This window comes from Chlamydotis macqueenii, chromosome 2 (genome assembly GCF_036417535.1).
Source record: "Chlamydotis macqueenii isolate bChlMac1 chromosome 2, bChlMac1.mat, whole genome shotgun sequence".
Taxonomy (NCBI): Eukaryota; Metazoa; Chordata; class Aves; order Otidiformes; family Otididae; genus Chlamydotis; species Chlamydotis macqueenii.
The window spans coordinates 52,964,220-52,980,097 of NC_141557.1; the positions used below are offsets into that span (position 1 = coordinate 52,964,220).

At 39.7% G+C, this 15,878-nt stretch overlaps 1 protein-coding gene across 3 annotated transcripts in view; it reads right to left on the reverse strand.

Annotated features, from left to right (window-relative positions):
* Window positions 1-14,388, reverse strand: part of ITPRID1 (ITPR interacting domain containing 1) — a 46,176-nt gene extending 31,788 nt beyond the window's left edge. The window contains exons 1-5 of one of the 3 annotated variants that reach the window (XM_086742999.1): window positions 14,332-14,388; window positions 7,887-7,930; window positions 4,561-4,612; window positions 3,660-3,746; window positions 2,855-3,057 (exon numbers count right to left, since the gene is read on the reverse strand). In XM_086742999.1, coding sequence (XP_086599125.1) covers window positions 2,855-3,057; window positions 3,660-3,746; window positions 4,561-4,583 — 313 coding nt within the window. In that variant the 5' untranslated portion in view covers window positions 4,584-4,612; window positions 7,887-7,930; window positions 14,332-14,388. Of the gene's footprint in view, window positions 1-2,854; window positions 3,058-3,659; window positions 3,747-4,560; window positions 4,613-6,449; window positions 6,501-7,886; window positions 7,931-9,267; window positions 9,376-14,331 lie in introns of those variants that run through there. The other 2 variants (XM_086743000.1, XM_086743001.1) reach the window with 2 other exon arrangements.
* Window positions 14,389-15,878: the final 1,490 nt, after the last annotated feature.

The window sequence follows — 15,878 nt, forward strand, 5'->3', positions numbered from 1 at the left end:
AGTGACTGACATTTTTGAAAACACACCTTATTTTTGTGAAATGAACCTTTTGAAAACTCTCTGATAATGCTGAGGAACCAGCACCAAGCAAGGAGACAATTAGCAAGTAACTCTGTAAGAATCCATAAGGATTTTTAAAGGTCAGATCAGCAATGAAACAGGCCTAGAAAGCTATTTTCATCACAAGCAGAGAAAAGCCAAACAGAAACAGGAAAGGACTGCTCTAGGAAATTAATGAAATACAAAAGTGGGCAGGGATCACTCTGCTATGGAAAGCCTCGGTCTCTCTCACCTCCCTCTCTTATTTTTTATCCTTCAGGTTTGTTGTCTCCCATATTGTACCCATAATCCTTATCTTTCACTTTCTCAGAGTAATACATGTCATAGTAAATGAATGAACTTTCCATGCTGATTCAAAGAATAGGAAAAAGTAAACCTCTTAGACATTCACTAACTCAGAGTAAACATTCCTTCCTTTTCCATGGTTAGAGAAAAATGAGAGCGATTCAGACTGTATTTGCACTGAAATGGTTCAGTAATAATAAACCAAACAGGGTGACAACAACTTAATTCATCCAGTACATCTCTGAGAACAGTGGTTCAATACAGTCTTGAAATTTCTAGATATGACACATGGTCTGCCTCCTTTTGGCACTTTCATTTTAATGCTCTGATAAAGCAGTCCTCTGACTGTAGGGGGTCTGGGGTTCCTTAAATTGTTAATATAGAGGTAAATATCATGGAATGCCTCTAGACCTAAACCTTCTATTTAATTTACAGAGAAGGGTATTTTTCTGAATCTTCTTCTAGAGGCCTTTGAAAACATCTATTCTCCTCGCTGCCATGACAGGAATGTAGGCCTCTGCCTTAGAAGAGAAGGCTCAGCAGGCGCCTGAAAATTTAGGTCCAGTATTAGTACTGAAGGCAGACAGATTAGGTCCAGCTCTAAAAGTGCAATCCATTTTCGAATCTAATAAACACAGATTTGCCCCTCCTACTTCTTGCTATACCATTTGAGGATATTCCTCAGGATTTTGTACACTAAACCAGCTATACCCATTTTTAGCTGTAAGTCCTGTCCTCGAACACCAGCTGTAGCAAGGTACTTGTGCAAGATTACCTACATGGCTTCTTCTGAGAGATGTTTTAAAGGGTGACTGGATGATCACCCCAGGAGTTGCCTGACTCCCTGCACTTGCTATGGAGATAGAAAGACTCTGTAGTGATTGAGCTCCTTGAGATGGTACTTCAGCTAAATGCCTATAATTTGGTGCAGTGAATGAGGCTGAGGTTAATCACAGTATTAAGGAAACATGTAGTCAGTGAAAAGAGAAGAGGTAAGTATCTCTGAAGGATGAATCCCACCTCTCTCCATTAAATGTTCCCAGCCTAGGTACATACTTAGGAGGCCTAAGCAGATGGTGTGAAAACCCCCTCCCAAACTGTCAAAAGCGAGATCAGTATGTTTTGATGGACTTCACACCCACCGAAACAGAAATGCAAATCTTATCTTACTTCTCAGCAACTCCCCCGTGCAGATAAGCCATTAACATGTACTAAGAGTCCTCCCATTGAAGATGATTGCAAGACGAGTCATTAAATTCACACCTTGGCAAACTCCTTCCCTCAGAGGCTCTTTCTCTGCTTTCATTCCCTCCTAGTTCTCTACCTTCTTCCCTGAGGTCTCCATCCACCATCCACTCATACTGGTTATCTCTGATCCCTTTCTCCCTCTCTCTCAGAGGAGTTAGAGAAAAAGAAAATGATTGCAGAGAAACCTGTTTGATGTGTCAGTTTGCTGTAAATATTGAAATGTGTGCACGGGGCTTGCTATAAAAAGAGAGAGAGAGAAAAGAAAAAACCACATTTTTCACAATGCTCTGACATTTCTGTTTCAATTCTTATTCCATCCATACTGCTTCCTTGGTGTAATTCTAAACGGGAATGCACAGGCTATGTGAGAGATCCTGCTTCGCTGAGCATCTTAAGTAAACAGAAGATTTCAAGAGCCATCTGGCTATCTTGTGCAGCAAACATGAGGGGAAATGATGTCAAAGTTGGACTTTTCAGATGGGTGATATATCAGCAAATTAACAATACTATTTTAATGCAGATATATCTTCAGTGTGAGGACGTTTCTGAACTGCAAAATACACAACATGAGAACTAAAACCATCTAAATGAATAAAAATCAAGACTGTGTGCTTTAAATGGGGTAATTTTACTGTACTTAAAATATGATCCTCATCTACATCTTAGGGCATGTTTGAACCACAAACCTGTTAACTTTTACTTACAGATTTATGAGTCTGATGCACAAGCTCTGGCAGCTCTAGTCATGGGAAGTTGAGACCTTGTCATCTGCTCTGCACATTTCCCTGTGAGATGGGTACTGCGCCCACCAAGAGTAAAAGGAAATGTGAGCCCATATCTGGGCCTGGCTGAATTCAAAATCCTCTATATTGGCTTACACCACCAATGATGGTGGGTATGTACTAACATACTGCCTACTAAGCAGCTGGGGCAATGGATCCATGTTCAATTCTGCAGCTTCTGCAACACCAACGACAATCTCTGATGGTGGAGTTGGTCTGACAGGGGATGGGCATCTATGTTTTAAAATGCCACAAGCTGGTAGCTTCAGCACATAAATCAGAGTCCACAGCTCAGGAGAGGTAAACTATATTTCAGTCACATTAAGAAGTATCATTGCCACAAAAATGTACGTAAGGATCCTCAATGTCTCCTGAATACATGTCCCTTTTTCATTAATTTTCTTTCATAAGCCTCTTTTTCCCTGCTCTCTCAGTTCCCATGCTAAAATTTCTCCTTTTGCCAAAATATCTCTCCTTACCATATAGGTTTGGCCTCTCAATGTCCATCCGTTGCTTCTGAGCTTCCAAAAACACTCGGATGTTGATCCCTTTTGCTACAGAAGCACCACTGAGGAACCGAGGAGGGATTTTAGTGCAGACATCAGGTTCTTCTGTACCAAACCCCAAATCAAGAAGAATCTCCACTGGATCCTTTTCCCAGAATGCCAGCCATTCAGAGATGCTGTGGTGAAAACATCAGGATTATTTGCACCACTGTCTTGGTACCACTTTTCTCTTAAAGTAGCTATCATATGGCCTTGTTTTTTGTCAAATAATCATCTTCCCTTCTTCTCCCCTCTTGTGGAGAACTACTGCTTAAGTGAAAGTAGTCATTTTTGTTCACATTGCTAAGAGATTAATACACGTTCCTCCCTCCAGAGGAATTTGGTGGCATGGGATCTAGATAGCTTAGCAAAATGAACATTAATAAAAGGTGTAGGTTCACAGCTCTGCAGGTTCACTTCTCTCTAGACACAATACAGGTAAGGTGTGCTGCAGCTGCTGTAAGACCTTGCAGTCCTTTATCTTCCAGTGGATTCAAAGCCCACTGCAGTTTCAGTTAAGTTTACTTCCTTTTTTTTTTTTTTTTAACTGCTACAAATCCAGTTGAGATCAGAAACCTGTTATTAAGACAGTCGCTTTGATCTTGTTAAAATAAAGGAGGAGATGCCTTTTACAAACTAAGACCTTGAACTGCTTATTCAAAATTTTATTCACATTTGTTGATCTCTAAATCGGCTAATACCTTGTATTCCTAGCTGGAAATACATGGAGATAACTAACCTCTGGGGTGCACTAGCGAGCGAGTGGGAAGAGCTGAGACTCTTGCATCTTGACGTAACCAGACTTTCTGAAAACTCTTGCAGGGACCTGTTTGGAAAAAAAGTAACAATGAAATTTATTTACTCATGTGCTCCTCTGGGATGTCATTATGATTTTTCCAAGAGTAAACACTTGCATTTTGTCTTGGTTTATAATGATACATAATAGCAATGCCTTACAAGAGTTGGAATGAGAGTGTGGCAATACGCTTATTCTCAAGAACAGTATGTTACAGTAGGTGTGAGAACGTAGGTGTGAGGTACCAGTAAATGCTAATTATAAAGGTGGCAGAATGGCTCACTTTTGACAGATGGTGAATCTTTGGGGAACCTTTAGGGAGCATGGTTTCTCTAGCCATCTACTTCAAGAGATATAATTGCTCTTAAGAAAGTTTTGAAGAGACAAGGCACAATGAGTTGCAGCAGCAGGAGTGGCACCTGAGAACAATTCTGTACTTTGCTTCTCATTAAGCTTGTATCTGACAATCTGCAGAGAAACAACTGCTTTTCAGAGCCTGCTTGCCACAAAAGGAACATCCTGCAGCATGCTAGTCTTTCTCAATACATAAAATGACATGCTTTCATCACATCCAAGCTTAACTTTACCTACATGTACCCATGAAGATCAGTAGCAAATTGTATATATAGTGGAAGCATTGCATTGATTTCTGTTTCTTTTTTTTTAATCATTGCAGGTTATCGATCAGCTCACATCTTAAACAGACCTTGAGGGATATGTGGATTTTTGAACTAACCAGTTTGAGAGAAGAAAAAAAACAAAAAACCTAAAATTTCTCCATTTGTCCAAAAGAAAAGGAAGAAAAAAGAATTTATAATGGCTTTTTATGGTGTCTGACACCTACCTCTGGTAGCTTTGCACAGCCATTTGTACTACTTCTGGTACTGACAACGAAACTGCAAACAAGAAGAAATAAAAATAATTTATTTTCTTACTTTTTTTGCCCCTCAAAACAGAAATGTATCAAACTAGAGGAAAGACTAAAAGACTGATTGCGTTATATAAGGAAACGTTTTAGCCCAAGTGGCAAAGTTGCAGAACAGTACCATTGTGGGAAGCTCAACTAACAGGGTATGTTAATCACAAATATATGCAATACATGTAAAAAGAAGAGGAAAATAAGTGCCTTAGTGTTTCAAAAAGCCGTAGCAGTACATCCTAAGCCCTTGCTATTTAAAATTAAGCACTACAAATTGGGTTCCACCACCTGCTGCAGAGCCATTGAAGATATACATGCAGCAAATATGATTAAAAATAACTTCTAATCTCTACCTTTTATTAAAAAAAAATAACATAAAAATATATTATTTTAAATTCTCATTCCAGCACATGATAGTACATCTTTTTTTGTGTGTATAACAGATTTTTCGGGTGTAATTCACTGGAATGTTTTAAGTAAGTACTTTACTATTGATCTCTCTGGGTTTTGCATCATGCTATAAATGTGTTAGAGAGGAGTAAGACAGTTGCAACACAATTGCAAGAGTTTCTGGAGCAGAAAATACTTGTTGAACTGCTCCCTGGGCAGAGAATGGATCGAGACCAGCCCTGAGGAGAGGGGCTTTGGAGTGATGGTGGATGAGAAGTTTAACATGAGCAGGCAATGTGCCCACAGCCCAGAAGGCCAACCGCATCCTTGGCTGCATCAAGAGGAGTGTGGCCAGCAGGTTGAGACAGGTGATTCTGCCCCTCTACTCTGCTCTCGTGAGACCCCACGTGGAGTACTGTGTCCAGTTCTGGAACCCCCAACATGGACGAGTTGGAGAGGGTCCAGAGGAGGGCCATAAAGATGATAAGAGGGCTGGATCACCTCTCCTATGAGGACAGGCTGAGAGAGTTGGGGCTGTTCAGCCTGGAGAAGAGTAGGCTCTGGGGAGACCTGATAGCAGTTTTCCCATACCTCAAAGAGGCCTACGGGAAAGATGGGGAGAGGCTGTTCCGTAGGGCCTGTTGTGACAGGACTAGGGGTAATGGTTTCAAAATAGAGGGAGGTAGATTTAAATTAGATATTAGGAAAAAATTTTTTACACTGAGGGTTGTAGAGCACTGAAACAGGTTGCCCAGAGAGGTGGTGGATGCCCCATCCCTGGAAACATTCAAGGCCAGGTTGGATGAGGCTCTGAGCAACCTGATCTGGTTGGAGATGTCCCTTGCTCCTTGCAGGGGGATTGGACTAGATGACCTTTGAAGGTCCCTTCCAACCCTAACCATTCTATGATTCTATATTGTTTACTGGACTCCAAGTGTGCTATACCTGTGAGCTGTAAGGTGCACTTTTCATCATTTCATGATGACAAAATGGGAATAAGTTGGATGCAAATATGCAGTCTCTGTAGTTGTCACTTCCCCTTCTAACACTGAAATAACACTTGCTGATTCTCCAAAAGCTGGAGTAGCATTTGCCTAAGATTACAGTAGATATCTTTCTGCATTCCACAAGATTAATTTTTTTGCCTACCTTTTAAAGTTTTCCTTTATATTTAATAAAACTGCATCAATAAAGAAGGAGAAAACATCCTATCATCTTCTTTACTGGATTATTCTTCCACTTGCAAATTCTAACACAAGTTCTTTTTGGCTTACTCAGTGCAAGGATATCCATCCAAATTGAGAAAATAAAGGTTACTGACATCCTGTAATTTGCTGTGGTAACATAAACCAGATTTTCTAGCAGCAAATTGAGTGTAATTTGAATGAGAATCAGCTACTTGTTGTATACCATTTCCTACTCACGTGTCAACAGAAGCTGTAGATTCACTATAAAAATGCTTCAGAATGTAAAAAATAAGATCTGGAAGTGAGAGTTAATACAATTTTACCCTAGCAGAACGTAGACACTCTTCTCTGCCACAGAATATTATACCACAAACCATCTGCTGCTGTGATTTCCTCAATACCTCATATACTTGGGACTGAATGAACACAAGTGCTGCCAAATTAAAAACCTAGCACTGAGAAACGCTGGGCAGGGTGTTAACTCAGTAATTTAATTATGAGAAACCTGATGTTTGTAGGAGGTGTAGGAAGTATTAAGTCACCAAAAAAATCAAGGGCTGAGACTCATGATCAAATCGGCAGAACTTGGTAAGTTACAGCAAGTTGGATGAGAGGCAGTGGCTGGTGTGGCTGTACTCTCAAATCAGATAAACTCTGGGTATGACACCTTAACTATCTTTTGCTGTAGGTTAAGTAAGTTGAATTATCCTGTATTGCTGTGGGTCAAGAGCACGCCAACATACCGTTACCAAGGCTAAGTCATCCAACCTGTTAAGTGACAGTAAACTGCTCAGAAGCCCATGTCCACCTTGTGATTTGGACAAACTTTGCACTTACAGCAGTGCAAGATGGGCCATTTCACTCATGGTAGAGTCTCCACTTCTTTCTCTAACGACAAGACTCTTATGACAAGTTCCTTATTACAGAGCTTGACATTTTGAAATACTAGAGATTGTTTTCTCCATATTTAAGAGGTCATAGAAATAGTAATGAGGCGGGTACAGTATTTACATTTCCTGATCTATGTAAGTATTTTGTTCCTGACACAAGAAACACTGAATCTCATTACCAAACTAGAAGATACTTTGGGGGAAATAATGCCCTTTAGAAATCTGTCAGGAAATCTTATGAAAACAAACAAACAAACAAACTTGGTAAACCAACTGTGGTGCTAATTGGTGCTCTGTTTACTGCACAGCTAAGTATATCTTTGCTTATGAATAATATATTTTGCTAAGCAAAATGTAGCCTATGATACTTGAGGGAGGACAAGACATTTTAGCCTCAGTAACATCTAATTAACAGGAGACAAGATTAAATCACATATTGTTGAAAAGCATCTCTTAGTTGTGAACCCAATGAACAAAAAGTGTAGATATGGAAGCGTTGATAAACAATATTTTGGGCTTCCAAAAGCATTAAAAGTGTGGACATTTTCAGGAATATAAGAGGAGCTGTGAGGTGATTTGGGCTTCTGGCTCAGTGGAGAAGGTGAACCTAAGACTTTTCTGTTGATGATCTCATGTGAGAATCTTCTCATTACAGCTCCAAAAATATACAGCTTATCCATGCATATCAGCTTTTCCCAATAGGTCCCCCTCTCAGAGGTCTGTGGTGCTTGATATTTTGTCATTAAACAGTCCTTATTAGAAATGACAAATTATATTCTCTTACCTGCCTGTCCTTAGCCTTGAGGCTTATCTCCATTTGTAGACAGACTGTAAAACAAAAAAAAAAACATTTTAAAAAGACAAAGAAATTAAATCCCCAAAAGAATAGCTGCTCTTTCCTGAGAATAGACGAAGTGAGGGAGGCAGTTCAATGGGCAGGCACAGCACAGGGCTCTCAGAGCACAGATGAGCTGAGTGGGGATGACTGGTAGAAAAACAGAGCCATAGGCCCTTCTTTCCTGCCTGTGAACACCATCTACTTTCTGAACAATATACATTGGCCTCTGTTCAGAGTTGAGATTCAAATCTTGCATTTGCGCTTAAGGCAAAGACCATGAAATTTTATCATTCTACATGAGTAAAGTCTGTCACTTCTGAACTTAAACTTTACTAAGCAGCTAATTAAATTAGCTTATCCAGGGCAGAAGCGAGAGGAATGGAACCAAAAGCCTTTCCAGAGAATCACGTAAGAGGCAGCTGTATGATAGCTCTCAGGTAGTCTGTGTCTTCATGATGACACAGTAGTTATTAATGACACCAACAAAAATAGCCAGCCTTACAATGCATGAGTTTGTCTGACTTGGCCTTACCCTGCCACTGGAAAATGCTGCTGCAACTGTCACATGAGAGTACTGCTATTTTTTTGGTCCTCACCATACTTCCAGACAGCATTCCTAAGGCTGTGTGGGCTTTTTTTTTGCTTCTTTAGTACAACCCTGCCTTTAACCCAATACACTTCAGTTGCATTTGCTTAAGCAGTGACTCCTTAAAGTCATACTGAAGAGTTCATGGGAAATATCAGTCTTAAAGACCTTATTTTCATCCCAAAGAAGGATAAAAAGTTTAAAGAATCAGAATTTTGGTGAAGAAAATACATTTAAGTTTAAGTAAGTACAATGTTGAACCATATTTCCCTGAAGCAGCACATTGGCTCATGGAGTTATAGGTATCTGTAACCACAATTTGCGCCACAAATCCTGCTCGTGCGGCAGACTACATCTCTCTTGCGACACCCAGGATTGTGAAATTCTCATGATGTAGCAGACTGCTGGATCAGAAAGCTGTCCAGACCCATAATGGGAAATGCTATCCTTCAAAGAATATTGTGAAACTAAACAGAGCACTGAGATATGTTTCTCATGAAGCACTGGATCATCAGGAGGAGACATTAGTACAGACTGAACAGTTGTGAAAGAATATTTTGATGTAGTTCAACAAAATAAAAAGCTCATTATTTGATTGAAATCAGCCAAAGCAAAATATTTTATTCTGAATTTCCAGGCTTCACAATTTTCCTATAGGAAACTTCAATATTGCAAACATTGTATTTCCTATTGGAGAAATCAGGCAAAGAGTAATTAAGTAATAATGTGATCTGAACTTACAAAACACAAGAATTCAACCAGTGATTAATATTTTCTTCTATAGAGTCTTCTAAAAATAAATAGTAGAACACTTAGGTAAAGTATTGCCAGATCAGTTTATGGCAATTAACCACCTCATCGTATAGCTTCATTTTTTCGTGAATCCTGGAATACATAAGAAAGATTGGGATTAAGTGAAAACAGTAGAATAAAGGTGAAAATTTGATGAAAACAAGATCAGATTTTTCAATATATAGTGATTTTTCCCCATCCAACAAAGAGAAAGGAGGCAAACTGCAACCACAAGTGTTACTACATTGAGCATTGATTTAAGTACCTGGCAGTTATAAAGTGGCCTGGGCAAACAATACATTTGTGTAAATTTAACACTTCAATAGGAAATACAAACAGATGCACAGATTCCACTAGAACCTCTGTGGGCAAGAGCAAGAGATTGAGAATAAAAATGAAGATGGAGTTAGTGACTGAGATCAGAATGTGAATGTTTATCATGAGCACACTAGTACAGAAGAAAACTCCTGACATTGCCCTCAGTCACCATGGGAAGCTGAGAATCTGCAGAATCCTTTTTTCCAGTCTTACCAAGCACTATTGGTCTATCACTTTCGACAGTGGAGAATTTTCATCTAGGTATGTCCATGGTGCTCTGCTGCATAATGGAATCCCTCCCTTGTCCATCTCAAAGCTATGGCCATCCATTGGCATGGATCTGATACCATCTCACAAAAGTCTGAAAACTAAAGAAAAAGATCCCTTGCCCTTACTTATTGTAAAGCATCAGCAGCAGTTTTACAGCCTGTCAGTCAATAAAAAGCTCTACTGCTCATCGTATAATGGGATGCTATTTTTTGAGGTTAAATCCCTTGGGTGGGTACTATGGAAACATGGGTTCCTTCTTGAAGTGTCAAGTCTCCTCTTTCTTTTGCACCTCACTTTCCTGTGCACATTGCAAATAAAATAATACTGCCTTTTTCCAATGGTATCCATTTGAACTGCAAGATTTTTGGCCAGCGGGGAAAAAATCCCGCTTGTACATTGATCAGTATAATAATGTGCTCTTTTTCTTCTTTTCAGTGTCACAATAACAGAAAATGTAAAGTCCTCTGACATGACTAGTGTTGGGATATCTTGTTCTCTGTCAATTCCCATATCTTTCAGAACTTAACTTTTTCCCACATTTTCAGATGCATTTGCAACCATAAGTGAGCTACGCTACTGCCATAGCTGTCCAGGTGCTACTCTTCAGAATGCTCCAGCTAACCAGTAAGGCAGTGTTCTCACAGCCATCAATGCAATTATTAATCACATCAGGGCAGGCTTGTTCCTAAGGTGGTGAGAAGGGGTGGTGAGAAGAGGATGCATGTGATAACAGATAGAGGCCAGGATGTGTCAAAAATATTTAGAGAGAAAAATGGATTAAGCCCCACAAGAGTAGCTTTTAAGTGGTTCAGTATCAGCAGACATGGTGGTGAAAGAGAACACCTATTAAATGCTGGTTTATTTAGTCAATTTGGGAGGCTTTTTTGTCTGACTCTGAGAGTGTTGGTTCAAGGAAGGCACATCTCTGCAGCCACTGAAGAGATGTCTCCACTTAGCTTTGCTGAGATGCTTGACCTGCATCACCTGGGGCATTGCCACCACTTCCTGAGCAAAGAGCCAGTCCTCCAAGGTAAACGACAGCTAACAGAGAAGTGTTTTTATGACTCTCCTGTCTTAAAAACCCAAAGGAACAATGTCTATGTCTGCCGTAGTCACATACAACATCCCGGATATGATGCCAGAGAGAAAACTATGAATCATCAGGCTGTGGAAAAAATTGTTTTGCTGTCCCTTTTGTGAACGTTTTCAGGACAAATAAACCAGGATACTTGACATCCTTTGAAATAACTTAGATTTTCAGTTGTAGGTAGTCACTTGTCATTGCATAACAGGGTTGGCAAACCCATTGATTTATTTTATATTATTACCTTTTAGGAGACTTGGAGACTAATAAAAAGTTTTAAGTAAAAGACTGAAAGAACAGGTCAGCAATCTCCTTTGGGCAGAGGACGGGATATACAGCAGAAACAGTGTTCCCAAGTCCTCTGACAGAGAGAGTCTAGAGTCTTGTCTGCTTGCTCCAATTCCTCTCAATCCGAGTATTTCTGTAACACAAGAATGCTGAGAAAACACCTGTAGCTACATTTGGCCAAAGAAAAAGAAGGTGCAAGGAAATGGAACCTCCCATCTGTCAGAGAAGTTGTCAGGAGAAATGCTCAGGCAGTAGGAGGTCAAAGAAAGGACAGTAGTGTTTTGGGGGAGTAAAAGGGGAGAGTGAGTCAGAAGGACCATTTATTCATGTTAGAATGACTCACAGCGGAGAAGATGCAGTGACACACCTTCTTAGGTTTAGAAGTCAAAGTTTAGAGCTAGCCTAATTGAAATTAGCTCATTTCCCAGCTGAATAATCCACTGGTCTGATTCTCCATTGGCTGACGACTTGCTTGCCTGATGACTTGCACAGCCTCTTAGAGCAGGGTACAATGAGGGTAAGATGCTACAATGGGACTGAACTGTAAATGACGCAACATGAAGGCCAATAAAGAGTTTGGCCCCAGATGTGGGAAGTACAGAGGTAACTTCCATTACATTTAATTAGTGCTATCACCATTAATTTCCTGTGCATAGACAGCAGAAGACATCCTTTTGATTTCAAATTAATTAACACATAATGATTAATCTGATAGGGTACATCTTTTCAGACAAGAGTGTCCTCTTGATCACAGTTTGGGTGCCAGCACCACTCATCATCTGTGTGTTTTAATTTCTAACTGCTCTCCAGAAGCAAATTTAGCTCTGCAAATCTGTTGATGGAATGAATGACTGGCTGGTTTCCATGTTCTGTGTGTTTTGTTCATTTGATAACACACTGAGAACATCTTGGAAATATTTTTTTTTTCCTCTCCCCCTCCCCTCCAAGGAGGTTTCAAGGTAGCAACTGAGGACTCTGCATCAGTGAGGAATTTATACCAGCTCTTCACTACAGAATGCAAGAAATGAAAAGTTTCTAAAAATTGAAAAACACATAAACAGTTTATGGCAGGTTCCCAGACAGATTTGTCTCACTTCAGTTGCCAGCATTTAACAGAACCATTCTCCTTGCCACCTACTACAGTAAAGTGTATTTGTTTCACTGAAACAGGATCTTGAACTTCACCAGCTTCGCACCATATTCCTCATGCTGTATGATACCTACTGGATAGCACTGTTAATGTTACTCTTCCCTTTCCATTTGTCAAGTGATTACTCAGTCACACTTGGTTAATATTTATCCACTTTCTTTAGATGTTTATGAATGCAAACATCTCCATATCCAGGTGCACCAATACTTGAGCAGACAGCACACAGTTAGTTGAGAAATATGCAGCTAAACTTATACAGATATGAATTAGGAGGTAGCGGCAAATCTCAGATACTTTGACTTAAGAAGGTCATTAAATTCCCAAGATATTCCATTTCCAAATGGAAAAGTATTCGAGCATATTTATGGTGACTGGGCTGTTTTGGCATGACAGTGGAACACTATGTGTGTTTTGCCATACAAAATAGAGAAAAAAAAAACAGTGCTTTTTTTCAGACCTCATAACTAAGATGAGAAGTCTTTATCAACTGAGATTATTATCAGATGAGAAGTTATTATCAACTCTATGAACTCATATAGTTATATAGTTTCTGAATCAATCACTGCGTGTAGGTAACCATTAAAAAAAAGAAAAGAATGAGAGGAAAACAACAAAGATGATCCTTCATACTACTACTGCAGAGTCATTTATGTGATACGGTTGTGCTTGGCATTCTTGCTTAGCTATGCTTTTTAAGGCATCTTCATCAGGGAGAAAGCTCATGGTCTCTATCTACCCATCTCTGCCCCAGTAAACAAGATGCAGCTAACACAGTGCCCTCAAGTTGGAACAATCATGTTTTCTGTCTGTAGTATTGACCCTTTTCAGTTGCCATTTACTGGGACAAACCACTGCTTGAAGACTGAGAACTCTTCTTTTCTTTCTGTCTTACTAGAAGCAAAAGGAGATGCAAAAACCTTTTCTTTCTCCAACTTTAGTCCCTGACTTTGGGCAGCTAAATGAAGTTGAGGTCCCCTTTCCCTGCCCATCAACCTGCAAATGGTTAAGCACACTGAAATCCTAGCTACTATAGGAAGATACTAATTTATTTTGTCTCTTTGACATACCAGTCATTTGCATTGAAAGAAATGAAGGACACTTGGTTTGATATTCAAAGCACCCTTGGAACATCCATGTGAAAACTCATAAGTGAAGTGACTCCAGGGAATGAAGTTTTTCTGGAAGTGCACTAGGTGGTGAAAGCTTGTAATAACACTTTAAGCCTTCTCATATGTTGGTAAATATAAATTTGGGTAGGTTTCCCTCTGTGTGAAGCCTTTGGTAAAATAGCTGCTCAGAGGCCAAAATATAAAATTTTTCTGATCTTTTCAAAGTAGAAGTCCTAGGGCTGGTTGAGACAAGCAGAGTTAGTCACTGTGAATAACCACATTGGAAGCTGAGGATATCATCATGATGCATTTTAAGCATGACGTGGACTCACTCTTAATTGAGAAGAAACATTACAGATAACACTACGTAGCAATAGCTAAAGATGTTTCCATGTGAAACAGCATAACTGCACTGAACAGAGAGAGAAAGAGTTGTATTTTAAGCATCCCAGATACATAAGGGAAAGTGCATAAATTCAGTGCACAGGCTGTCACAAGCAAGGAAACAAAACAACAGTGGAAATAGTAACAACAGCAATGATTTTGTGGTACACTCAGTTTGAGTCTGGTCCCTTTGCTAAAAAACATACCCTGGATGGTCAAAAGAGACAGCCTATGAAGCTATGAAAAAATCAAATCTCTTTAAATCTGGAATTAAGCTATTTTAACTGGAATTAAAACCAGAAATTAAAAAAAAAAATTTCCCACATCATACCTTACAGATCAGAAGAGAAAAAAAAAAAGGCTTTCTGAAAGTTTTAATGACTACAATGAAAAAAATGATAAGCTCCAACCTTTATGGCTTGATCCAGCTGTTAATATAATGGAACAGTTGCAGGCTAGTGTATCTGCGCCTCTGCTCTGCCACAGACCCAAAATCTGAAAAACTGAAGGACGAGAATTGGTGTTCTTGGCTTAGCTTTCCACCCCTGTTTTGTTTTTTTTTTTTTTCCCCAAAGATACCACGAAAGGCAAGGAAAGGCTGTTTGCCAAGAAGTGGTGTTTAAGTTTGCAATTTGGATGAATGATTGTTTCCTTAGCCTCTAGGCAGAGGGAAAGCAGGAATCAGGACTAGTCCAGGTTTTAACAATGGGAACTCTAGAAAAAGATGGGAAAGAGAGGGTGGATAAGTAAAGACAGCGATAACTGAAACAAGAGGAAAAAAAGAAAAAAAAATGCAGAAGTGGCTTCGGTCGCTTCTATTTTCAATAAATATATTGCTGTCCCTTTAACTCTGTATGCCTCTTTGGCACATGCACCAGGGGAAGGATTACACTTTACTAAGGAAGTAATGCAAACTTGTCTTCATTTGGTTACCATGGATATGGCACTATGTGAGACAAAGCCTCCCATTTGCATTGCAAACAATCAGGAGCAGTGAAGGACACCCAACTTGATATTCTGGCCACAGAGTGTCCCAGGTTCTTTCTCGTGACTGATTGCAAGTAAAACAACCCACCAGCTTTGGGTCTGTGCTTGGTACCAGGAGAACAAGGGTAAGGGATGTTGCATTTCAGATGAAGAAGGAAGAGGCTGAATCACACACATCTGCAAAACAAGAGGCATTTGTGCTACCTAGTGCGAAATATCTCATGGATAGTTATGGTGATCATTCAGCTTTCCAGCTTTTTCCCCCTGGGGTACTAGAGCTGAATCGGTGTGTTGGTAATCTGGAATAAGTGATTTTCACAAACATTGGAATGGAATAGGAAGTGGCCAAGTCTTATGACTGGTGGGCTTTTACGCAACAGTATTTATCTAGCTGACTGTACTCCTCATGCTGCAGAAGTATTGTGTAAAGTACCTTAATTTTATACAAAATCCGGTTAAATGAGCAAGATGAACAGTCCCCTAAGCAGACCTAGTGGGAGCCAATGCAGTACAGTTAATAGATAAGAGGGAAATTGTCGTTTCCCTAAAATAAATTGCAGATGATTGTTTGTCTATTAGATTGCTAGATTGTCAGTAATTCTTTTTTATTGTTTTAAGCTCTGCCAGATAAATAGTCACACATCATTTTTATTTCAGCTGACATGGAATACAAATGGTATGAATCTGCTTCTGTGGATAGAAATGGCCAAATTGCCATTGGTTTGAGTGAAAAAAGAACTGGATCCCAAACAGTTAACACAAATCCATGAATCAAGGGGTTTTTTTTCCAATGGATCTTAGGCACAGATTAACCAGAACAGCAGATCAGACATTTGGCAAAAACATTGTTTCCTCCCTTAGCACTGGACTAGACACATCTCTGATCGGGCCGGGGCAACTATATTATTCCAGGATACTCTTCTTGGCTCTTCCCATCAGGAGAGTGGCCCACAGCTGGTAACATGGCACC